This window comes from Aquarana catesbeiana, linkage group LG09 (genome assembly GCF_042186555.1).
Source record: "Aquarana catesbeiana isolate 2022-GZ linkage group LG09, ASM4218655v1, whole genome shotgun sequence".
NCBI classification, from domain to species: domain Eukaryota; kingdom Metazoa; phylum Chordata; class Amphibia; order Anura; family Ranidae; genus Aquarana; species Aquarana catesbeiana.
Window position 1 is genome coordinate 121,921,718 of NC_133332.1, and position 26,437 is coordinate 121,948,154.

At 43.8% G+C, this 26,437-nt stretch overlaps 1 protein-coding gene across 3 annotated transcripts in view; it reads right to left on the reverse strand.

The window, feature by feature from the left end:
• The window catches only part of ARHGEF6 (Rac/Cdc42 guanine nucleotide exchange factor 6), a 219,371-nt gene that overhangs the window by 114,254 nt on the left and 78,680 nt on the right, over window positions 1-26,437 (reverse strand). For all 3 annotated transcript variants that reach the window (XM_073599229.1, XM_073599228.1, XM_073599230.1), the window contains exons 9-10: window positions 24,606-24,728; window positions 21,458-21,596 (exon numbers count right to left, since the gene is read on the reverse strand). In XM_073599229.1, coding sequence (XP_073455330.1) covers window positions 21,458-21,596; window positions 24,606-24,728 — 262 coding nt within the window. The remainder of the gene's footprint in view (window positions 1-21,457; window positions 21,597-24,605; window positions 24,729-26,437) is intronic.

A 26,437-nucleotide genomic window follows, 5' to 3' on the forward strand; every position in this document is an offset into this window, starting at 1 on the left:
GTCAGTGCTACAGTTTGAATTTAAAACGTATTTGTGTGAACTGTGAAGTTAAGTCATGGACTGTGGAAACTAACTAGTGTCGGGTGATTGTATACAGTGTATACCACATTTACCACTGACTAATGCAGAGTTGCAATGCAAGGAGATCAGCTAAAAGTAGCTGGATCTGTATGTGCGTTATAATTAATCGAAAGTAGTTGATTAATCGATTTTAAAAAAATCAATTCATCAAACACGAAAATTTTAATCAGTAACAGCCCTAAAAATTATCATTTCACGTTTCATACACGCACTTCTGATCCTTTTACATTTAAAGAGGAAGTAAACTCCCCTTGTTTGTTTGTACCTATAGGTAAGCCTTATTATAGGCTTACTTATAGGTACTGTAAGGATCTCCGAAACCGGCGGCTCCCTGCGCGGGAGCGACGTCATTGTGGCTCCGGGCCAATCACAGCGCCAGAGCCCGCGAACCTGGAAGAAACACCGGGAAAGATGACACCCGTGTCAGCGGTGTTAGGGCGCCACTGCAGGGCTGCGTTCTAAGGCAAGTGTTTATTTCATAATAAGCTAGTGCTTATGCAATGCATACTTGCTCATTATGCCCTTGTCTTACAGTTTTTTTTTTTCTTTTATGGGGGTTTACAATCTCTTTAAGAGGCCTTGCTAGTAGCAAAGTGTTATATAATTCCAGACGTTTTTTTACTCATTAAAGTGGTTGTTAACCCACTGTCATGACTTTGCATAATCCTCTTGGTTTCCTAAGCCTGTGTCCCCCTGTCTCTGTGTTTTATTTTTAAAAAATGCTGTAAATACCGTATTTCAATGCGCCACTCGACGATAGCTAGAGCGGGGCGAGTGGCCGAAATTCCCCTCGCTGACATCACTCAGGAGGAGAGGAGGAGAGATGAGAAAGTCGGCCGGTCACAGACACAGACAGAGGGACACATATGATAGCAGAGAGCAAGGCTACGGCTGACGGAGGCACGTACACTGACCACAGCGTCAGGGCTCAGCAGCCCTGATATATCGTGGTCAGCATACGGGGGGGGGGGGGGGCAGAAATTGGCAGGATCAGCCAGGTGTTACGGGGGGAGGGGGGCAAATTACACAGCACAAGCACTGTGCTGTATAAAATGCTTTAAAGGAGCAGGATCATTAATTTTTTGGGTTAATAAACGCTTTAAAGTGAAACTACACTCCTACCTTACTACAACCCCTGGCAAAAATTATGGAATCACCAGTCCCTGAGGATGTCCCTTCAGTTGTTTATTGTTGTAGAAAAAAAAAGCAGATCACAGACATAGCCAAAAACTAAAGGCATTTCAAATGGCAACTTTCTGGCTTTAAGAAACACTAAAAGAAATCAAGAAAAATAATTGTGGTGGCCAGTAACAGTTAGATTTATAGAACAAGCACAGGGAATAAATTATGGAATCATGAAAAACAAACAAACAAAATAACACTCCAACACATCACTAGTACTTTGTTGCACCACCTCTGGCTTTTATAACTGCTTGCAGTCTCTGAGGCATTGACTTAATGAGTGATAAACAGTACTCTTCATCAATCTGGCTCCAGCCTTCTCTGATTGCTGTTGCCAAATCATCTTTGCAGGTTGGAGCCTTGTCATGGACCATTTTCTTTAACTTCCACCACAGATTTTCAATTGGATTGAGATCCGGACTGTTTACAGGCCATGACATTGACCTTATGTGTCTTTCTTCAAGGAATTTTTTCACAGTTTTTGCTCTATGGCAAGATGCATTATTATCTTGATAAATGATTTCATCATCCCCAAACATCCTTTCAATAGATGGGATAAGAAAAGTGTCCAAAATTTCAATGTAAACCTGTGCATTTATTGAAGATTTAATGACAGCCATCTCCCCAGTGCCTTTACCTGACACGCAGCCCCATATCATAATTGACTGTGGAAATTTGCATGTTTTCTTCAGACAGTCGTCTGCATAAATCTCATTGGAACGGCACCAAACAAAAGTTCCAGCATCATCACCTTGCCCAATGCAGATTCAAGATTTTTGGATGATTGATTTTTGGATGATTGACTTTCATCCAATCATCCACAGTCCACGATTGCCTTTCCTTAGCCCATTGTAACCTTGTTTTTTTGTGTTTAGGTGTTAGAGATGGCTTTCTTTTAGCTTTTCTGTATGTAAATCCCATTTCCTTTAGGCGGTTTCTTACAGTTCGGTCACAGATGTTGACTCCAGTTTCCTCTCATTTGTTCCTCATTTGTTTTGTTGTACATTTTCTGTTTTCAAGGCATATTGCTTTAAGTTTTCTGTCTTGACGCTTTGATGTCTTCCTTGGTCTACCAGTATGCTTGCCTTTAACCACCTTCCCATGTTGTTTGTATTTGGTCCGTGTTTTAGACACAGCCGACTGTGAACAACCAACATCTTGTGCAACACTGCGCGATGATTTACCCTCTTTACCTACATACTAACAAGCAGATTTAATCTGATGCAGGTGTTAGTGTTTGTAATGAAAATTTACAGGGTGATTCCATAATTTTTTCCTCAGAATTGAGTGATTCCATAATTTTTGCCAGGGGTTGTACTCTTACCTCCAATGAGCAAGATTAGGATAGTGCAAAAAAAATTACCACCAACGGTGATGCAGACACAAGGGACTATCTGACCACAGTTCTAATGCTTCTTCACTTTATCAAAACAGGTAGTTGGGGGTTTTTTTGTTTTTTAATAAACTACTGTTGGAGACATTTTCCCCCCACTTCCTGACTGATGGAACAACAGAAAATCTCAACAATGTCTGTGAAGGTTCTCATTTATCCAGGTCATCTTATAGCTAGCTAGTAGAGGGTCAGGTCATGGTAGCTAGTAGTGCTTGTTAAGAAAAAAATTGACTTGTTCAATAACATTGAAACATTGCAGAAGAAGCCCAGATGAATGTTACTAATTACTACTAGTTTCTCAACAATAAGACAGACAGCAATACAATATACCCCCCCCCCCCCTCCTTTTTTTTTTTTAGTTTTCCCAGCATTTCTAATTTAAGCTCTCCTTCCGGGCACAAGAAAAAGAGTACCGTTGGAGCGGGGACCCTTCATCTTGCAAGAAACACCCCACTGTGTTTGGTAAGGTTGAATAAAGACACCAGTCCATCTCTTCATCCTGAATGAGCGTGTGTATTTATGTCACTATCATTTTCCATATGTCTGTACAGTGTTTGCTAAGAAACTCATCTAAAAGTTTTTTTTAATTCATACACTCCCCGCTGACACCACCAAATGCGGAAGGGGGTTCCACATCCTTACCGCTCTAACAGTAAAGAACCCTTTATGCAGTTTAAGATTGAACTGCTTCTTTAGACACCTTAGGTTAAAACAGTTTCCTCCCAATGCTAGAGTCATCAATGTCAGGTCCCTTCAGCTGTACAACTGGTCCTGCAAAGTCTCCCCTGTAAAGCATGGTACACACAGGCAGAATGTCGGGTCACATCGGCAGGTTCAATAGAAACTGGACAATGTTTGGCCTGTGCGTGCTGCAGTCAGTTCAGCCTGCTTCTGGGGGCATGAAGGAAAAAGATATTACTGATCAGCGCGCTCGGCCAATGGCTAAGCGCGCTGATCTGAGTGTTCTGGCGGGTGGTCGCCCCCCTTTCAGAACACAATTGCACACCAGAGGAGATAGCACAATAGCACAGCGGCTCCTCCTGAACTGTCAGTTTTTTTCCGTTCAGCCCTGCTGGGTTAAGCGAACGAAAAATTGTAGTGTGTACTAGGCTTAAAGCGGGGGTCCACCTATCTATCTTTTTTTTTTTTGAGTTCATTCACAAACTTTTCTTCTCAGCATTACATACTCACATATTGTGTGTAATATGTCCGCCTGTGTCAGATTTCGTCGGAAAGAATAACTTATATTATTCACTGCAGGCGGTTTCCATCTTCATTGTGGGCATTTGAAGCCCACAAGCATTTATTTCCTGGATGTGGTGAATGCTGTGCTCCCGCACATGCTCAGTGGCATCCTGGGAAGCCTGAGACTAGCTCCCAGGAGTCTGGGAGAGGCTAGAAACACGCCTACTCCCACGGGAGGAGAACCAGGAAGTGCAAAGAAGAATAGAAAAATAAAAGGTAATTACGGCGATTTAAATTTTTTTAAACGCCATGTCAGCATCTAGGCAAGGAAGAGAATACATACAGATATTGTTCAAAATTTGGGTGGAACCCTGCTTTAAGGCACTCCGGCCATAGTCACATGCCTACCTCCTTCACATAAAATGCATTGCAGTGTACGTGATGATGCCAAATACCCGCCCACAGCCTGGAGTGCCAGAGGGAGAATAGGAGAGCACCGGAGCAGGGGTAAGTTAGATCAAACCCCCATTATCTTTCCCAGATTTTAGAATCTTAAACCCTTTGCAGTGCAGGTTGCCCCACTACAAAAGGGTATTTTTCTTCCAGCCCAGAGTTGGGCTTTAAGGTTTGTTAAACTATCCATACAGGAAAACAATCAATTTTTCTGTGTGGGCTAGTGCTCTGGTGTTTCTGCTTTAGGATCATTGCTTTACAGTTTTTACAGAGTCACATTTCATTTATTCCTATGCACCACACCTACAGTGGGCAGAAACGGACACACAGAGAAGTGGAGACTTCAGCACAGTTCCGGTCCATTACAGGATAATGCATACAACATGCTTTTTTCTGCATCTCCCTGTTCTGCACCCGAGGGCTCCATTTTGGTGTCAACAAAATTGTTTTCCTGACGCATCATGGCAGCACACACTGGGTTGTGACTCCACCCCCACAAGCTGACAGGATTGGTTAACTATAAATTTGAAAGACACCCCGCTTCATTCTCTTTTTTTTTATCCTCACCTGACAAGATTGGTTGGATATTGCACCTCTTACCACATTTGCCCCACCAGGTTAAGCCTCTCCTGGATGGAAGGCTCTCTTGTACATCCTCTAAAAGGAGCTTTTATGGTGAGAACTCCAATATGGTGGTCTCGGGGGTACATCTTTCTGGTATTTACAAGCTTTAAAGAAGCTTACAGACGTGCAGTGGCCTCCTACCTTTTTCCAGCACAAAGATTTTATAAACTTTCCTTTTTTTTTTCCTTATCGTCTGGCCATTCTGGGCTCTGTAATTCCTTGGACAGCAAAGATCTCTTTCCAACATGGCGGCCGCGTCCTCCGCCGCGCTCTGTGCATGCGCCGGAGGAAGTGAAGTAGCCAGACAGGTCTTCCTGCCCTTTTCCAAGATGGCGCAGGTGCCGGCAGACCACTTCTGTGCATGCGCGATGTACGGATATAAAAAGCCCTGTATTCCTGGCTGGTTTATGGACACTGCTGCTGCCGCCCAGGAGTCTGGCGTCCTTCTGCCACTAAGTCTCAGGTATTTCCCACCTCCCTGTTCCTTCCTGTTTTTTGGTATTTGTACTCTTTCCTGGATCTAATCTTTGATATGCCTTTCCATACTACCTCCTTTTTCAGGTACTATTCCCTGTTCACTGCTCATGGAGGCCACTGCCCAAGCAAACCACCCTCAGCATGTAAGGTAAGAGGTGTCCTTCATGTTTTGGTATGTATTGAAGAGAGAAAAAAAAAAAGCATGACCACTAACACTGCGATTCTTGGAAGCCCTACCAGGTCAAGATCAGCAAACTCCAGACATAGAGGCCGCTCAAGCCATAGAAGATCTAGGAGAAGTCGATTAAGATCCTCATCACGTCATCACTGGTCACGTTACAGCTGCTCGCATCATAACTGTTCACGCCATAGGAGATCACCGTCATCCCATCGCAACAGGAGTTATCACACCCGCCCTGCAACAAATGCTTGCTGAGTGTTTGGCACTCCAGCCTTGCCAGAGAAACTAGCCTGCCGTGCATGCTTCAATGAAGCAACCAAGAAGAAAGAGTCAGACGCAAGGGAGGTAACAGACCTCATCAGGGAGTCTGTGCAAGAGTCTATCCTCGAGACATTAGCCCCCGAAGCAGACAAGGCAGGTCCAAGCACAAGGAGTCATCTTCAGAAAATGAAGATCCGGAAATGTCGGCAGGTTTCAACTTTACCTTGTCGAACCTTTTGCAAGATCAGTGAAATAGCCCATAGGGTGGGAAGAAACTAAAGAAGTTCCCCGCAAAGTCTGAAAATATTTCCCCAATTTGAAGAAGGAACTGGAGTCCTTTCCTTTCATAGAGGAATTGGAAAACTTCATTAAGGATGAGTGGGAGAGATCAGATAAGAGGTCCAACCTTAACAGACTAGCAAAACTGTATCCTTTAAAGGAGCCTAATGTAAATCCTCTGATCCACGCACCCGTTGTTGATGCCTCTTTAATGCGACTTGCAAGACACGTCACCTTACCCATCGAGGATGCAGTAACCTTCCATGACGTACTGGACTGGAAGATTGATTTCGATTTGAAGAAAGCATACTCTACGGTAGGCGGTGCTTGTAGGCCAGCAGTTGCTGCAGCGGCGGTTGGTAGAGAGATTGCTGGATGGTCTGCCAGTATAGAAAAGTCTCTACACGAGGGAGCCAACCAGGAGAAGATAATTAGCTCCCTTCAGGAATTGAAGCTGGCAGGCGATTTTGTCGCAGAAGCCTCAGTGGATATCATCAGATCTTCCGCCAGAGCAATGTTAGCATCGGTTATGGCAAGGAGAGCCTTGTGGCTTAAGCCGGGGGTGGCGGACGCGGCATCAAATCTAAATTGGTACAAAATCCCATATGACGGAGTTCACCTTTTCGGATCAAAATTGGTTTCAGCAATTTCAAAGGTAACAGGAGGAAAATCAGGACTGATACCTTCCAACAGGAGACCAAAATCTCAGAAGGGTCCTTCCTATAGGTGTAACCTCCCAGAAAGGTACAGAGAGGCAAAGACATATAGGCCAGGAAGAGAGTTTAAAAGAAACTGGAGAAACACACTGTCATGCCTTCTTTAATAAGGCTTGTGTAGCACTAACTCTCGGTGGAGCTGCTGGTTTAAGCGGGCTTGTTACCTTCACTCTCGACACCCCTGCTTCACCGGCACCGGGTCTAGGGATCCGTTTAGTTTACCTCTGGACGATAAAAGCACCAACACGTGAATACGTTTTTAATGCTTTATTGAACCAAGTAATGAAGGAAGTAGCAGGAAAGAGGCAGGACGGAAGCTACAAAGCTACAGGGAAGCTCAAATACCTTTCTTTAGGATTCTTGAGAACGTCCTTCAAAGTTGAATATTGTAATCGGATGCAATCCCCTTGTGGGACACAATCTTTGCTCGCCTGGATAGGCCTCTCTCACTTGCCTAGCAGCCAGTACGTAGCACGAACAAAATTCTCTGCCACAGACTTGCTTGAAATAAATCCATACAATCCTCTGCCAAAGGATGTATTAAACTTTGCGGTGAATGTCAGACACAGTACTTGGACCTCTAAGCCAACCCGGCAGTACTATGCTGTGAAACTACTTTAGGATAGGGAGGCACTATTTGTATGATCTTTATTAATTGCATTTTGTTTGCATCTGTTACAGTTTTACTCTATCTTGTATCAATAAAAGTTCAAAAGGATTCTGCGCCTACTGGAATTCATTGGTATGAGAGGAGTTAACAGTGTGCCCAAATACACCTCAGTCATGTGTAGTGAGGGGCATAACACACGCAGTCATCCTTTTTGAGGCTCCAAAAATCTAAGACCACCCCAACAGGGGAACAACAGATATCTTTCTGAAGGTGTGCCCGTCCTTCCTGTGCAAGTGGGAGCCAGGCTCAAGGAGTTCATACAGGTTTGGACAGAGCAAGTAGTAGACGCATGGACACAAAGTTTGGTCACAAATGGAGATTCATAAACAAATTACCCGGGAATCACTTTCAGCTAACCAGACTGCCATCATCACCAGACAAGAGAAGAGTACTGCTCAAGTATGTGGTAGAGTTAAAGCAAAAGGGGGTAATCCTGGGAGGTCCCAACACCCCAAAGAGGGAAAGGGTATTATTCCCCTCTATTCCTAGTAAAGAAGAAAAACAGGGGATATGCGCCCAGTGTTGGGTTTAAAAAGTCTCAACAAAAGAATCCAGATTGAAGCCTTCAAAATAGAAAGCCTCCAGACAATACTGTTAGCAATAAACTTAGAAGATTGGATGCTATCCATAGATTTATCAGACGCCTACCCACACGTGCCTATACACCCTGCCTTTCAAAAGATACCTTTGTTTCTCAGTCAACCACCAGCATTTTCAGTTTCAGTGCCTACCATTCGCCATCTCTTCGGCCCCCAGATCCTTTACCAAGATTTTACTTCCAGTAAATCACATTTCTCAGGGAAAAAAGGTCTGAAGTTGCATCATTATCTGGACGACATTCTGCTTTTAGCAGACAGCCGAGAAGCGTTTATTCATCATCAGAGTATACTGCTCATGACACTCCAGAGCTTTGGTTGGTTAATCAACTGGGAAAAGAGCAACCTTCAGCCCACACAAAACATCTTTCTGAGGGCGGAACTAAATACCCAGTCGAACAAGGTTCAGCTCCCTCAGGAAAAGGTAATTCCCTTAATCCAGAAGGTAAAGAAGTTAATGACAGCAAAGTTCCTTCCAGCCAGAGCTTGTCAGAGCATCCTGGGCTCCATGTCTGTCACTTTACCAATGATCCAATGGGCGCAATGGCACATGAGAATGCTACAAACCTTATTTCTCAGTCAGTGGAATGGAGTATCAATGCTTCAGACAATTTCCATTCACAGGAACGTGAAACAGACAATATGGTGGTGGATGCATACCCGCAACCTCAGGAAGCACAGACCTATAGTCCCTCCAGTGCCGGAGGTAATCACATCAGATGCCAGCCAGGAGGGGTGGGGGCCCACTACCAAGATCAAGCAGCCCATGGCAGTTCCGCGCGCAGGGGGTAGTGTCGAATATTCTAGAGCTCAGAGCAACTTTTCAAGCCTTTGGATCATCCTTGAAGGGGAAGAACGTCTTAATTCGGATCGACAACAAAGTGGTGGTGGCGTACATTCAGAGACAGGGAGGTACCAGAAGAAATACATTACTGGAGGAAGTTCGCCCCATCTTGAAATGGGCCCAATTGTACCCAACGGATCTGAGATCGGTGTACGTCGTTCCGGCAGCACAGAACCTGCTGGCCGACTGTTTGAGCAGGGAATTCCTGTCAAACAACGAATGGTCTCTGAACCACCAGGCTTTCAGTCTCCTGACCAAAACTTGGGGAATTCCTGATATCGATCTGGCAGTGACACCTACGAATGCCAAGTGCCAGAGGTTTCTGTCGAGAGCAGCATACCCATCAGCCGAGGAAGTAGACTGCCTTCTCCACCCGTGGAACTTTCGACTAGGATACATATTTCCACCAAAACCACTAATTGCGAGGTTCCTCTCCAGGCTCAGGAGGTCATCAGCTTCAGTGATATCAGTAATCCCTTTTTGGCTGAGCAGACCCTGGTACACCACCCTTTTGCAACTCAGTCTGAAAGATCCATTACCTCTCCCGGTGACGCAGGATCCACTTTATCAAGGGCAGTTCCTTCATCCGGCTCCAGAGAAACTGCACCTGATGGCATGGAGATTGAGAGGAATAGGTTCCTAGAACAAGGTCGTTCTCAGGAGGTAGTATCAACATTACTTCAGCCTTCAGGCTAGGAAATGTACCACTAACACCACTTATGGTAGGATATGGGAAAGATTCTCATCTATCGCTCAGCAGAATAACTGGAACCCACTATCGCCAGAGGCGCCACAAATTCTGGAATTTCTCCAAGTAGGCCTAGCTAAGGGTCTAAGCTCAAGTACCCTAAAGGTGCAAGTTTCAGCATTATCTGCAAAAACAGGCTTCAGATGGGCCTCACATCCTCTTCTGATTCAATTTATGAGGGCGTGCTCAGATCAGGCCTCCAAAAAGGGGATTTGTCAGTAGTTCTGAACGTACTTTCAGATTCCCCTTTTCATCCGGCTGACTCTATCTCATGGTGGGACTTAACACTAAAGCTAACTTTTCTCATCGCCATTACCTCAGGCAAAAGAGTTTCGGAAATGCAAGCATTAATGATAACAGAACCCTACATGGTCTTTTATCCAGACAGGGTGGTACTGAGACCTTCAGACCACTTTATTCCAAAGGTGGCAACATCTTCTCATTACAATCAGGACCTCAATCTTCCGATCTTTACCAATGATCAGGGGGAACCACATGACTTAGATATAAGATCCGCTATTAGCAGTTACCTAACGGATACAACCAGGGCAGTGGCATTTTCATAGGCAGCGTATTGCAGGGTTTTGCCAGAGACAGCAACCTGGTCATCCAGACATACATTTATGTCCCACTATAGAGTGGATTCGGCCCAATTATCAATGGTAGATTTCGGAAGATCCGTTATTCGGGTCAATTCTTCAGCTACACGTTAAATAAATACTACTTTTTTTTGCACCCACCCAACTGGAGAGTTATTTCCCAGTGTGTGCTGCCATGATGGGTCAGAAAAACGGAAAATTGTATACTCACCTTTACATAATTTTTCTTTCCTGATGCATCTTCATGGCAGCACACAGCATCCCACCCTTTTTAGATGATAGATACAGAGAATGAAGTGAGGTGCCTCTCTTTCAAACTTATAGTTAACCAATCCTGTCAGGTTGTGAGGGCGGGGTCACAACCCAGTGTATGCTGCCATGAAGATGCGCCAGGAAAGGAAAATTACGGAAAGGTGAATATACAATTTTCCGTTTTCTGTGCACCCTTGAAGAGACATGCATTCTTCTGTTGCAAAAAATGCAGGTCTCTGCACATAGTGTGAGCAAGAAAGAGGTGTTCCATACCTCATTTAACATGCAATAACTATAGTAATTCCCACATATTAGAAGTAAGCTGATACAACAGAATCCACTGCCTGTCTGTTTGCATCATAACTGAAGCACAGTATTCTGTGAGTCAGCTATATTTTAGGATTACCGCATTTATTCAGCAGTTATCACAGTTAATAATGTACAGCACAGCATAGCGAGTACCTGGGAAAAGGCTTATACTGCCCTTTCCCAGGTACTCACCTGGGGAGTATGCAGTACGACCTCTGTGATCTGTTGTACATTAGAAGCTGTGATAGCAGTTACATAAATGGGCTAATGGGATAATCTCAGAAAGCAGCGGAGTGCTGGGACTATTATTTTTAGTTACATTATTTATTGCATACTGTAAAAGCTATAGATGGTCTGTGTGCCAAAATACCATAGTCCAAGTACCAGGGCTCAAAATTTCAAGTCCTGAGCTACTAGCCAGGCCTTAAAAGTTACTCGCCACCAGTTGCCCCACCCAACCCCTACCCTGTCCTGCCCTTAACAAGCCCTTGTAAATTATCTGATGAAATGACACGGTTAAATGTTTTATGCAGAATTATGTTACAAAAATAAATATTTAAAACAACAACTTAAACAATGTTAACATAGAGCATCAGACTTCAAAGCTCCCCTTTACATCACAGTGCACAAAGTTGCCCCTTACATCAGAGTCTGCAGCATTCTCCCTAACATTATAGTCTGCAGCGTTTTCCTTTACATCAGAGTCTGCTCTCTGCAGTATTGCCCTTTACATCAACGTTCCCCTTTGTGTTAGGGTCTGCAGAGTTCCCCCTATGCCTGAATACTTTTCAGTCCTTGTGTGTGGGTAGATGTGCCAACTGGCTCTACCATGGCACATCTACCCAGCACTAGAGGGGCAGGAGATTGTCCAGAGCAGGACTGAAGATCCACTTTAAAGAAGATTGTACAGTGTATAGCCATCTTACATGAGATTGTACAATCTGATTGGACAGTGTGGGGCCATTTGCAATCAGATTGGACAGTGTTTGGCCATCTGCAATCAGATTGGACAGTGTTTGGTCATCTGCTCTCTCTTCTCCTGTCAGCATGCAGCCTGATATTGGTCTGCAGATGTGGAACTACAAGTCCCAGCACTCCACAGGGAGGTAGGGGGTAGAAGCACAGCTCCTGCAGACACTCTAATTGGACATTATTGGTGACCTACAATTCCAAGCATGCCTTGGCACTGCTCCTCACGCAGGGTCTTCTGGGACTTTTAGTCCTCCCTCTCCCCAGCCGGTGTTACCCTCTGGTGGAGTGGACAACTGTACCACCTCCACCCGGTTTCCAGTCTCCGCCTCCCCTGTACTCGCCGTCCTCCGGACACACTGTCCAGGACTCTGAGGCGGCAGCCGGTGCTCATGTGATACCTCCACAATCAGGCCACCGTGTCCCAAGCCCGGCTGCCGCTGCTGCAGCCCATAGTTTGTAAAAGGCACCGCCGCAGTGACGTCACCAACCATACGCCTGGCTGCCTGCCCCCTGTCTGAGCCCGGGCCGGCCTCAGAACTGCGCCTGCGCAGTTCCAAAGCGTGCCCGCGGCCATATTTTTTACAGGCAGCCGCTGTGCAGTAAAAAAAGTCATGGGGCATATTGTCAATAGTGTGACAGAGATGCAGGGAACCACTATTCCCTTTTCACTTGGCAGGTTTCTTTAAAAACTAGTCACAACCCGGAAGTAACATTTGACAGGTAGTGCAGAGGCAGTGTAGAAGTGAATGGGGAATGCTAGTATGTATTAGGCTGTCATTACATGCGGAAGATTAAAAGAGAACCTGTGCCCCCTTTCATTAGCTGTCCCTATGAGACACCCCCCCCCCTTACTTCAGGTGTCCTTATCACAGTCCCTCTTTACTTCAGGGTTTGCATCAGAGTGCCCCCTTTCATCAGCTATCCCCATCAGAGTACCCCCTTACATCAGGTGTCCTCATTATAGTGCCCCCTTACATCAACTCTCTGCATCAGACACCCCTTACAACAAAATGTCCCCATCAGAGTCCATCTTACATAAGTTGCCCTATTCAGACTGTCTCATGGATCAGATAAGTTGATGCACTCTTAAAAGATCTAGGAGGATACAACTTATCTGGGAGGGAGGGACCCCTGGGTCCAGTCCGTGTGCACTACAAAATATGGAAAGCAATGTCCTAAATTTGAATTGGCAAATACAAAACCGTGTTCATTCACATTTATTTTTGGATTTGTAATATATAATGTTGCATTTATTTAAACACTGCACATCCTATATGGTTGTTTTTTTACCTGCTTTTATTCCCCAGTTTAATTCATGACTGCAATAGGAATTTACGGGTGAGTGAGGCTCTGGCACTTGACAGCTGAATTTAGCAACAGCAGAATAGAAATGGGGAACCTGTATAGAGTTGATACTTAGAATTCATGGGACGCCAGAGGCACACAAGTACATGTTGATTTAAAAGCTAGCACAACTACATAAAACACTTACAAGTTATCTACACTATAAAATACTGTGCTTACTTTAAAGTGACACTGAACTCTGGTTAAAAAGATGTATTCTTTTCAAGTATGTATTCTACCTCCTCCAAATTCCTTCCAAATGTTTTGTTTCTGTGATATAAATTACTGTTAGAAGGTGGCAGAAAAACAGAATAAGAAACTATTTAATACAAAATAGATTACAGGATCATTAAGTAGTGGATGTGTATGAACAATTTTTGGAGAATAGGGATATTGCTTAGTGTCAGTTTAAGCTTTTTAGGCCAAACCAGGTTCACTTTAAGGCTGCATTCACACCTGAGCGTAGCGTCTTTGAGCGTTTCTTCCGGCGTTTTGTCGCGTGTTTTTTCGGGCATATTTGCGCGTTTCCATGCAGCATTGTCTGGCGTTTTTGAGCTTTGGCATTTTTTTTTATTAGCCAATAGGAAAAATGATCATCTGTTTCATCATTTGTTGCTATGTTGTTAGATTTTGTCATCTGTTTCCTGCTCCAAAAACGCCCAAATCTGCCCGATTCGCGCAACAAAAAAGGGTCCAGAACTTGTTTGAGCTTCAAGCGTAGGGCTTCAGGTGACTTGGAGTGGAGATGTGAACCATCTCCATAGAGAATAATGGATTTTTTTCCCCCTTCAGGCTTCAAGCTACAAAACGCTCAGGTGTGAATGGGCTCCTCACAGGCTATTCTTCCAGCAGTCTCATGATAACAGACAAACAGCATTGAGGCACATCATAATAAAGTGTGCTAAAAATGCACATCGAAAAACTTCAGAATTGAAAGAGCAAAGTATTTTGCCACCTCCCACACCTTCTTCATTCATAGCATCGTGGTTGTTACAGTAAGAATAAATCAAAAGGAAGTGAAGTAGTTCTGTTGCTTTATAAAAATAAAATAATTTTCATACTTTAAAGTGGCTTAATCTTTCCTAAATGTAGCCTCTTTAGTTATATGCCATAGTACTTTACACTTGCAATAATGTTTGCACTTGATTTCATGTGGTTACAGCTGGGACAAGGTCCTCTGGGCCCCAAGGCCAGGTGCCAATGTGCCTGCCCTTAAGCTCTTTAGTTTTGCACTAAAAGAACTAAACAGTAAAAAAAATTAAAAAAAAATAAATAAATAATAATAGGGGAAGGGAATGAATGGGTTAATAAAATAATAGGTGTTAACTAAAATGTTAAATACAAATTATAGGGTTACAAAAATAAATTAGTGGGGGGCGTGGCTTGGACATGGCGGAGTGAGGAAGCTTTCTGTTAGTGCTCCTGACTCCCGGCTCACTTATTTCAGAAGAAATGTCCCATATTCATATGAATGCCAGCTGGAAATGACTTTTAAAAGAAGGGGGAAGACAAGGAGATCGTCACAAGCTAACCCAGCTACATCGATCGTAAGGTATCTCAAACCCCAGCCTAAAACAGCAAGCTCCCCTGCAGAACCACGAGGCAGGGCAAGGCCGCAAAATCTGCCTTCCGTATCCATGGCTGCCTCACAAAGTCTTACCTCACACTCGCTGGAGGGGATGACCTCGCTGCTGCTTCCATCGCCGGGTAGTCCGGGAGGCTCGGAGGCATCCGCGGGATCTTCACAGACAGACACGGATATCAGAGCCTTACTGAGGGCACTCCCAACCAAAGCTGACATGGAAGCCTTAATGAGCAGGTTAGAGGAACAGCACCGCCGTGACTTCCATGAGCTCCGCTCTGAGGTCCACACTCTGGATGAGAGGGTCGGGAAGGGGGAGGCGGAGATAAGCGCTTTGGAACTCCGGGTCTTGCAACTGGAAAAAAGCCAGGCAGAGACCCAAGATAGGCTGGTGGAGGTACAGTTACAAGCCGAGGCCCTGGAGAACAGAAGCCGCCGGACAATCTCTGGATTCGGGGGTTACCATAGCGGCAATTTTCCGACAGCTGTTGGGAACGGATTCGCCAGCCTCCATGGAGTTCGATAAAGTCCATCACACATTGGGGCCAAAACCACAAGATCCTGATCGCCCTAGAGACGTTATTTGCCATCTGCATCGGTACGCACTCCAGGAACAAATCCTCAGAGCGGCATGGTCTGCAGATCGGATCGACTTTGATGGGGCAGAGCTGTCGATCTATCCGGATGTCTCTAGGGCGACGCTGCAGCGGAGGGCAATGCTGAAACCTCTTCTTGAGCGGCTCCTACGGGCTGCGCTGCCCTACAGATGGGGCTTTCCGCTCCAACTGACAGTAAGGCAGTTCACGTTGAGGCGCCATGCGGACCTCCCAGCCCTTTTCCTTTTCCTGAGCATGGAACCTCTTCCCATACCCGACTGGATGAAGCCACTGCCTACTTCCGTCAAGCTCCACGGGTACCAGGTCCCAGTTTACCACGTCGCTCAAGCAGAAGAAGGAGAGGGGACATGCAGCCGGCTACCGGCCGAGACCCTGAAGCATGAGATTGTTGCTGGGTGGTATGTAAGTGGAGAGTCTTCTCCCCCTTCTGTTTTCTTTTCGGTTCATTTCTTTGACTGTGCATGGCCTTTACAGATCTCCAGTCTGGATCCCTGAGGATTATCGACCTCCCCTCGGCATGTCATATTCAGGGGAGTGAAGCCTTCATTATACATGCAATGAGGTGGGGGGCCTTGCTCTTATGTTATAAAGGGTTGAGCCGAGTTGGGCTCCTGCGGCGACATTGCGCTACTGCTTCACCTCTGGACTAGGACATATGGAATTATTCTAGCCCCACAGTCTTTACGAAACTATTGACCCTGTATACCATGAACTGGACCGCGGTGGATTACTGTCAGCAGCTGAACCTTGGGGCTCCGGTATGGGGATGTTTGCCTGGGGGGGGGGGCTGTGGGGAGGTGCGGCAGAGGTACAGTGGGACTTGGGGTGAGTTTGTCAGAGGACAATATATGTTGATTGTGTTTATTTTACAAATGTTCAAGCTGAATAGTCCCGCCCCATGGCAGTGTCTCGGGAGGAGGGCTGTAGTAATGCGTTGGCTCTCAACTTTCTCCCTCCCTTGTGCTGCGGCCCCTTCTCTCCTCCCTCCCTCCTCTTCCCCCCTCCTCCCCGTGGGGGAAAGTCTCATATTTGGGGGGGGGGATCCATGTCCTTGGTTCTCCCTGACCCCCCTCACGCATTGGTGGGGGGTTCTAGATGCTAAGAGGGATGGTCTGTGCATGTGGTTTCCCGGACCGCGGCCTCCATGCCTCCTAATTGTTAAGACATAATAAGGGCGTGGAGGAAGTACTCTTAGGGGGGCGACATGAACTTTATCTTGGTTCTGAGTTTGGATTCCTCCAGAAGCACTTCACAGCATTCGTACGCATCACTGAGGCGTTTTAAGAGAAATCTTCATGCTTTCCATTTGGTGGACGTGTGGCGAGTCCTCCAACCAAATCAAAAGGACTATACGTTTTATTCGCATCCCCACAACTCTTACTCCAGAATCGACATGTTGGTGCCACAGTCGCTCTTATCCAGGGTCGTCTCGGCCTCGATCGGCTCTATCGCGTTCTCCGACCATGCACCGGTCTTTATGGAAGTGGACCTGTTAAAGCCCACTATGAAACAATGGATATGGAGACTTAACGACTCCTTGATACAAACTCCAGAGATAGTGTCGGAAGTGGCGGGAGAATTAAAACATTATTTTTCCACTAATGTGACCCCAGAGGTACACTCAACAATAGTGTGGGAGGCGCACAAAAGCTACATTAGAGGCGTCATGATAAAAATAGGGTCTCGTATAAAAAAGGAAAGGACCAAACAAACCGTCGATCTTTTAGAGAAAATTAGAGATTATTCATAAAAAAATCTCTGGCATCCCAGGCCTTGTCAGATTTAACCGCTTTGCGAAACCAGCTCCGATCCTTGGCATTGTTTAAGGCCAAAGAGACAATATCTAAATGTCGCCGTACCTTTTATGAACATAGCAATAAATGCGGCAAGATGCTGGCACGAGCACTGAGAGCCCAGAGAGCCCGCACGTTCATCCCAGAAATGCTAAACGAGACTCACAACAAAATAAATACTACGGAAGGGATTGCCGCTCTCTTCAGGGACTATTACACAGCGCTGTACAACCTCCCATCCCCGCAGTCAGAAAGACAGAAAGAGACAGATCCGTCAAACAAAAAGCCATTCAAGACTATCTAAGCAAGTCGGGCCTCCCGCGGATTCCGGAGGAAGAACTGAGTGAACTGGACAAACCAATCTCAACAGAGGAGGTGACGTTGGCAATGGCTCAAATGTAGCTAGGCAAGGCCCCGGGCCCGGATGGATATTCCCTCTTATATTACAGAACTTTTGGAGATGTATTGATTCCGCATTTCCTGTCCGCATACAATGCGGCAGGAGAAGGGACGATCCTTCCAAGGGATACATTCTACCTAAAGAAGGAAAGGATCCATTATGCTGTCAAAATTATAGACCGATTTCCCTATTAAATGTTGACTTAAAAATTTTCACGAAAATCCTCTCTATGCGGTTGATTAACTTGATCCCATTATTGATTCATTCCGACCAAGTAGGATTTGTCCCGACGAGAGAGGCGCGGGACAACACCATAAAGGCGATCAATTTGATTCAGGCGGCAAGAACGCGGAAGATTCCTCTGCTGCTCCTCTCGACGGATGCCGAAAAGGCGTTCAATAGGGTGAGCTGGCCTTTCCTATTTGAAACCCTAAGATGCATTGGTTTGAAAGATCGAATGATGAGTTGGATATATGCCATATATTCCTGTCCTTCAGCTCAGGTCAAGATTAATGGCTATCTCTCGGCAACGTTTAACATACTGAATGGGACAAGACAGGGGTGTCCTCTGTCGCCACTAATTTTTATTCTCACCCTCGAACCTTTTTTGAGGACTATCAGAAATAACCCAGACATTGAGGGCATTCTCTATCACACAGCTTGCCACTTAACTCGAGTATTAGACTGGAGCAAACACACCACCCTGAAACAATGGGTACAAATAGAGAACTCCTTAGTGGGGTTCCAATTGGACCAACTGCTCTGGTGTCAGCAACCTCTGCCAAAACAGGTACTATCTCACCCCACAATAGGGGTGACAATCCGGACAGCGCAGAAAGTTTTCAGAGACCTGTCCCTCGCACCGCTTCCTTCTCCACTCACTCCAGTAGTGGGCAACCCGGCCTTCACTCCGGGAATTAAAGATCCCAGATTCCAAGATCTGAAATTGAATGAGAGATCACAGGCTAGGCATTATCTCATCAATGGACAATGGAAAAATAGACAGCAGATCATGGATGACCCAGCACTGAGGGGACTCTCCTTTTGGCAAAAGATTCAACTGTCCCATTATCTTAGTTCATTACCCTCACCAGAGGCTTATGGTAGGCAACTAACTCCCTTTGAATTGCTCTGCCTGGATCAGTCTCCACTGAGACACACGATTTCACTAACATACCAGCTTCAGGTGTCCCCGCAGGCGGATACCAGACCTCCCTACATTGACAGGTGGGAACGTGATCTGGGGCTTAAATTCACAGTCAAACAGATTGAGCGGATAATCCTTTTTTCTCACAAGACTTCCATATGTGCAAGACACCAGGAGACGGGATACAAATTGCTGTCCCAGTGGTATTACACGCCAGTAAGGATCCACAAGATGTTTCCCCAGAGCACAGACCTGTGTTGGAGATGTGGGGAAGAAGTTGGAACCCTCCTTCATGTTTTCTGGTCATGCCGGTTGATACAATCCTTTTGGACCGAGGTCCATCGCATCGTCCAAAAGTTCACGGACTGGGCTTTGTCGGAGTCCCCCGAATTCTTCCTTCTGCATCATCATGAGATCCCAATCAAAAGCTACAGGAAATCTATATTGCCTATCTTGCTCACGGCAGCAAAAAGCTGCATCCCACTGTATTGGAAGCAGAGCCAGCCTCCGATGGTGGCGACATGGTTGAAAAAGTAGCGGACATACATGCAATGGAGGACTTGGTGGCCACGGAAAAAGGCTTAAATGAGAAATTCTCCAAAAAATTGTACTTTTGGCATGAGTTCATATACGCCGAGGAATACGGACGGCTGGTGAACCAATCCCCTTGAGGGGAATAACTGAAAATTCTCCCCGGGGGGACTGGGAATGACCGGACAGGGAAATATTCACACCTCTCACCCCCTTTTTTTTTTTCTCCTCCTCCCCCCACTTTCCCTTCCTCTCCCTCTCCTTTTTCCAGATCCTTCTGTTTCTGTTTCTGATCCGGGTTCTTTCATACCGGATAATGACTTCTAGGGGCTGATGAGAGCCGGCGTCAATCCCTTAGCCATTCCCTAAAAAAATTAAGGGGACCATGCGGGACACAGAGGTCCTCTACTCAGTAGACATACGTCATGCCTTTGTTCCAGTAGGAAACTTTGAGCACAGAGCTCTTATGGTCATGTATTCACAGATAAAGTGATGTACATCCTGAATTGTCATTGTATTATATGCTGTTGGGCTTTCTGTACCCGCGTGTTCTATCTTGTTAAATAAAGAATTTATTAAAAAAAAAAAAAAAATAGTGTTAACTACACATTTTATTTTGTAATCTGTCTAATTTATAAGGCAGAAGAATAATTCAAAACAAAAGGAAAGAAGGAGACACTCACCATAAAAAACGTATTCAGATTTATGAAAGCCAAACGACACACAGACCGTTCACCTGATGTCATGACAGGCCCAACGCGTTTCACTTCTCACAGGAGCTGAATCATAGGAGGTGTAAAACGCATTGGGGGTGTCATGAGACCTGGCTTTAATGGTGATTGGCGCATGCCTCTTCTGCCTCTGCCCTGGTGACAGTTCTTATTAATAACCATTGTTGGCTGTTTCTTATCTTCTAATACACTAGGTCTCATTTTCCATCTGATGACCTAAATACCATACATCGCAATTTGCAAAAAGGAGTGACCTGATCTTCTTCCAGCTTTGTAAAGCAGAGGAAACAATTCAAAGCATTCTGGCAGCCATGTCCAAGTCAAGACAAGATTTATGACCCAAATACACTATAAAAGTAAAAATGTGCCTGCCTCCAGGTCTGCATAGAATACCAGTTGATCTTCACAAAGGAAATAAAAACACCTGCAATGTATAGTATGCATACTATGCAACTAACATTATCTATTAAAAGATATCTTCAACAGCATACTACCCATCCAATGATGTGATGGATCTTCCACCAAAGCAGCCAGGATGAAGCATTAATCTTTCTTGTTTTCCTATCAAAGCGCTTTACGAAGTTCCCTTTAAAGGCGCTATATAAAATAAATTTTATTATTATTATTTTCTACAGTATATCCCCCCATTGTAGAGAATATGTTGGCAGCCTGGCAATAAACTTTCAAAATCTTTTCCTCTTTGCCAACCTTTGTTACATTAGCGATGTACTTTTCCTGGATTATATATTATGATACTCTGCCTGAGTATTGTGCTAGCAGCTTTGTTCTTTTCACTGCATGTAGTGGACTTCAGTGTGGGAGCTTTCGCTTTCTTTCCATTACTGTATATGTAACTATGCCCAATCTATTGTATACATAACATAATGTTCTTTAAAATGCCATATGTACACTTAGAAATACATATAGCATCATAAAGCTTTATTATTTTTTATAAATTTGCTGTTAAAATCCTAAATAACGCTCTTACAGGACCCCCTGCCAGGGCATTGTATTCTGACAGAGGTAGCTACTGCTGTTACAATACGCTGATCAACGTCTGAAGCCACTGATTGACAAAGATTTTCTAGATGTCCCTTTGACAGACATCAATCAAATGCTTAACGTCTGTCAAGCAGGGATGGCCACACACACTGATCAAAATTCAGTTGGTCCCTGCTGAACTGGACAAGTTTTGGTCAGTATATGGCCAGCTTTGGTCTGCATCATAACAAATGAATTCTATCTAATGTCTATGAGCTAGACAAAGGGTTTGATTTACTAAAACTGGAGTGCAAAATCTGGTGCAGCTCTGCATGGTAGCCAATCAGTGTCTAACTTCAGATTGTTCAATTAAGCTTTGACAAAAAAAATGGAAGCTGACTGGTTTTTATGCAGATTTTACACTCTCCAGTTTTTAATAAATCAACACAATAATGTAATACCGGCAGGACGTGCTGAGTAGATCAGCAAAGACAGTAAACTTCACTTACCTCAATGTGTCTCTCCAGTTCCTGAAGCAGAGTGACATATTTTTCCAGTCTCATGAAGGGTTTGCTGAGGCTTGTGGTCAGCAGCAGAATTCCTGGGCTGGCGGCTCCTTGAGCCTCCATAAACTTCTCCAGTTCGTCACTATAAATTGAACATGTTCTCAGTTAATATGGAATAAAATATTCTGTATATATGCAACAAGTATGACTTCATTTTCTATTCTGTCAGGTAGAATCCATGTTCCTTTAATTTCTATACATGCTCTACTAATAAAGCTGGCACTTCCAATGATCAGGTTTTTGACGACAGGAGGTAAAATCACACTACATCAATGATTGCCCAGATTTCTTGGACCACAAGATCTTTACTCAAAACAGGTGAAACAGAAACCTCCAAAAATGTATGTATACCCCAAATTATTTTTCTCTAATCTTGGTGAAGGGTTAGAACCCTTGTTAGGTTTTTATTGCCCTCTTTGTCCCCATTGGACAGATTCGCCATTTTTATTTGCCATGGTGATTATTGCCAGCGGGACAAAAAGTGAAGAAATATCCAAAATGAAGACACAAGAACTGACTGTGGGTAAAAATCTTCTAAGCTGGACACCTGTCAAGTGGGCCAATTCGCCTCTCTTTGGAGAGACTTCCTCTCACTTCCTGTTGTATTTCTAGGACTGAAAGGAAGGAGAAAACTCTGCAAAAGCACAGAGATATAAAAGATAAACTCCCAGGGGTCCTTTCCTACTATGTCTATAACTAAATATAAAAGGGGGCTATATGGTAGATGGACTTTAACATAAGATAGACAGATTATAGTTATATTGTATCTACTTATGGGTGGAATGGATTGCCAAGCGCTGCCCAATGCTGAATTCCAAATGATCTGCTCCCACTTTGTTATTCATTATAGAAATATTGCAACTCTGAGAATTTCTTCTTGTTACAGGTTGTGCATCTTAATTCATGAACATACTAAGTATTCAACAACCCTCTGACGAACATGTTCTCTATTCATGGAGTAAAAACAGTTTTTCACCTCCTTTCTAGATTAATTCTAACTGTTCTTAAACCACTTGAATAGTAGAAGACAAAGGTTTGAATTCCTGCAAGGTCAGGCTTCAAGCTATTTTATATGTAGTGGGCTGACAGCTTTAGTCAGTGCATCATGTATTGTGGACATTGCTACAATAGGCTTTAAGTGATAGAATAAAAGATATTTTATATATTTAATATGCACTTTTTTCAGTCCCAGATCTCATCCTTTTTAACCCATTGCATGTTATCTAATAAGTTGGCCTCACAGTTTATTCTAAAGCTGGTCAGCAAGCTGCAGGAAAAAAACAAACAGTTTATACTGATCAGTGGTGCAACCGCTGATCGACAAACATTTTCCAGCATGTCCCTCTCAAGCAGGGACTGACAAACAATTATTGAAATTTGGCCTGTGCTTGCTGAAGCAATCAAATTTTGATCAGTGTACAACCAACTTAAGGCAGTGGTGGAATATTTTAGCGTACCTACATTTCATTCAGTTGCTAGGTAGCAGGGACAAATATGCTTGGCTGTAGCTGTGATGTGACATATCAGAGATCTATAGTTAATAAATATCCCAACTAGGCTGTGTATCGTTTTAAAACATCTCAGCTAGTAGACACAGACCAGGTCAGCTGCTATGCTGCAGAGAACAATAATACATGAGCCCTGGTTAAGTAAATCATCTTATACAGTACCTCCTTTAAGCTTAATTAGGTGAGAATTCTATTGAATTTACATATAATTACATAAAGTGCTAAATAAAGTCAGATAAAAGTGCCAGTATCCTCAAATGTAATAATTAGCTTTTGGAAGAATTATGCGGATTTCAGCCATCTAAAGGGGTTCTCTTCAGAACTCCCATGGTAAGATTTCTAGGTTTGCGTCCCCAGCTCTGCATTTAAGTATAAATAGTACTCTCTCTACTGGATTCTTTATTTTATATACTGCAGAATGTATCCAGAGTTGGGATTTACAGCAAAAATGATCACATTCACAGCAAGAATGAAACTCCAAGTTGGGTGAGGACAAGCCTCAATATCAAAGTTCTACAAGCTATAAGAAGCCAATAGGTTACTAACACACAAGCTATAAGTGACGTATTTCTTTGAGTTTCACTGACCACATTAATAAAATTGGGGGGAATTTATTACTTCTGGGAGCTGGATTTTTCCCTGGATAATTTTAGCATTTCCTTGTTCAATAATATTTATTGAAGCTTCTCTCAGCAGTAACAAAAGTAAGAGGTTACAATCATTATCAAAGAACACTGTCATTGGACAGTGTCACAAGCTGAATAACGACAGATACAACAAACCTGAAATGTTCAGATTTATATATTGCAAAAAAAGGAATATAACATGTACAAAATAAAAGAAAGAGAAAAGGAGGAGGTAGAAAAAGAGGACTAGGGGTTCCCAGGGGTCTGCCACACAATCCTTGGTAGGGTGGTTTACCCAATATTTAAGATTCATGTCAAGGGGTTAAGGCTCTAATAATTACTCATCAAATCCTGGCGGGAGGAAATGTGCAATCCATGGCCGCCACATCTTGGAGTACACAGAGATCCTATCTTGCAAGGTAGCTTCTACCTTTCCATGGATCATGGCCTGCATGACCCTTTTTTTAGTATCAGTAAGGCACAATTTAGGCATTTTTCAGGCCTTTGTCAATGTGTTTTTAGCAGCAGTAGTGACCCGCAGAAGAAGCCTAAACTGTCTTTTAGGCAACTTGAAGGTGTTCCTCCATGATGTATCGTCAGTGTTGGGTTTCAGTATTATTGTTATAGCAGCAGATAGTGCATCCTTCCTTCATTTCTGCATTTCACTGCCTGAATTTACCTCTTTTCTGGAGTGGCTCCCTCCACTAGAACAAAAAAAAAACTGTTTTGGTAAAAAAAAAATACAAGGACAGAAGAATGTATTTTTTAAAAGGTTGTCATGCTGGCCCTAGCTCCTGAGTCACCAAGAACAAGCATGAGGCTAGTGAAATCTAAAAGGTCTGAGCTCTAGTCTGGGTGCTTGTTTTAGGTCACCTAGCTGGTAATTGAAGGATTAGGCTGGCAGCCCCACATTCTGAGAACCCCTGTATTTCAGTCCTCCCAGTTTAAGTCACTTGCCTGTGCTGAGTGAGGACATTCACAGCTGAGGGGTGATTCGCACAGTACATCAAGTATAAACACTCAAAACGATTGAAAAGAGACAGAAAACAACCTCCAACTTTCTGGTGATTTTCTGGCAACCTGTAACCATAAAAAATATATATTAACACAAGATAAAAATGGCAGTAACATAACAGACATTATGCTCAAATATTTTTCCTCTATGAACACCTAGGCTTTTACTAAAGTAGAACTAAAAGTAAAAACTTTTTTTTTTTTTTTACTTTAGCTAGAGCAAGGCAAGGTTATAACTCTTGTCGCCTTTCTCCCATTTGGAAGTATTTCCCTTCACTTCCTGTCCCATAGCCAAAACAGGAAGGCATAAAAAAATCCCTCCAAAGTGAGGGAAATCCTGGTTGTCACCAGAACTGGCGTCCTTAACCACTTGCCGACCACCCTTTAGCAGATTTACTGCTACAGGGCGGCTGCAGAATCGCATATATATGCGATTCTGCACTTCCAGGTTTTGGGCACAACTGCATGCCACAGTTGCTGGCGGCTCGCTTCCGCTGTGATTTTACACAGTGGGAGCTGATCAGCGGGTCTTGCGGTCCCAAAGTCCGCCGGCACCTGCTCATGGTTCGGTAGGCCAGTCTGCCTATGTAAGCCAGTAAACAAGGCAGATTGTCATTCTGTCATTACAGAAGACATAGATCCTGTGTTTCTGTATAGCAGAAACACTAATCCATTTCTTCCCGTAATAAAAAAGCACCTCCCCCACTACACTGAAATATTAGCTAGTTACACAGTTAACCCTTTGATTGCCGATGTTAACCCCTTCCCTGCCATGTCATTAGTACAGTGACAGTGCATATTTTGGCATTTATCACTGTAATAGTGTCACTTGCCCCCAAAAAAAGTGTCAAAAGTGTCAGTTAGGTGTCCGATTTGTCTGCCGCAATATTGCAGTCCCGCTATAAGTTGCTGATCGTCACCATTACTATTAAAAAAATTTAAAATCAAATAAAAATACGCCATAGTTTGTAGACGTAACTTTTGCGCAAACCAATCAATATACGCTTATTGGGATTTTTTTTACCAAATATATGAAGCAAAATACAAACTGGCCTAAATTGATAAAGAAATTCGATTTTTTCAAATTTTTTTATTGGATGTGTTTTATAGCAGAAAGTAATATTTTTTTTTTCAAAGTTGTCGGTAGTTTTGTGTTTCTAACACAAAAAATTTAAAAAATTTTTTTAAAAACGTAGAGATGATCAAATACCACCAAAAGAAAGCTCTATTTGTGGGAAAAAGGACATTGATTTTATTTGGGTACAGTCTACATGCACTGCAAGCATTGAAGCCAATTTTTCACCAAATCTTCACCTGCTTCTGTTATGTAGATATAAAACAGGCTAATCTAACACCTCCACTAAAAAGTATCCATATAAGAATAAGAAAAAAGGACTACTGGCATAGCTGCAGGTTTCCTACCAAATATGAAACTTCCACTGTAGTCTAAGCCTAAGGCTAGGTTCACATGTGTGCAGATCAGGAACGTATGCAAAATTGCACGCATTCCTCACCCGCAGGCAAAAAGCACGCCTAAACACATTTGAAAACACAACACTTTTTTGAGAGCGCAAAATCACATGATGCCGAAGCACCAGGCAGTTCCATGCAGCTGTGTTTTTTAAAGTTGGTTGAGGATTTTTTTTCCCCTGCGTTTTCCACAGGTACACCACCCCACACATAACCGCAAAGATGTAAACCTAGACTACAGACATTACATAGCTTCTGTATGTTATGCAACAGCCTCTACATCTGTGCAGACTTCTTGCAATGAA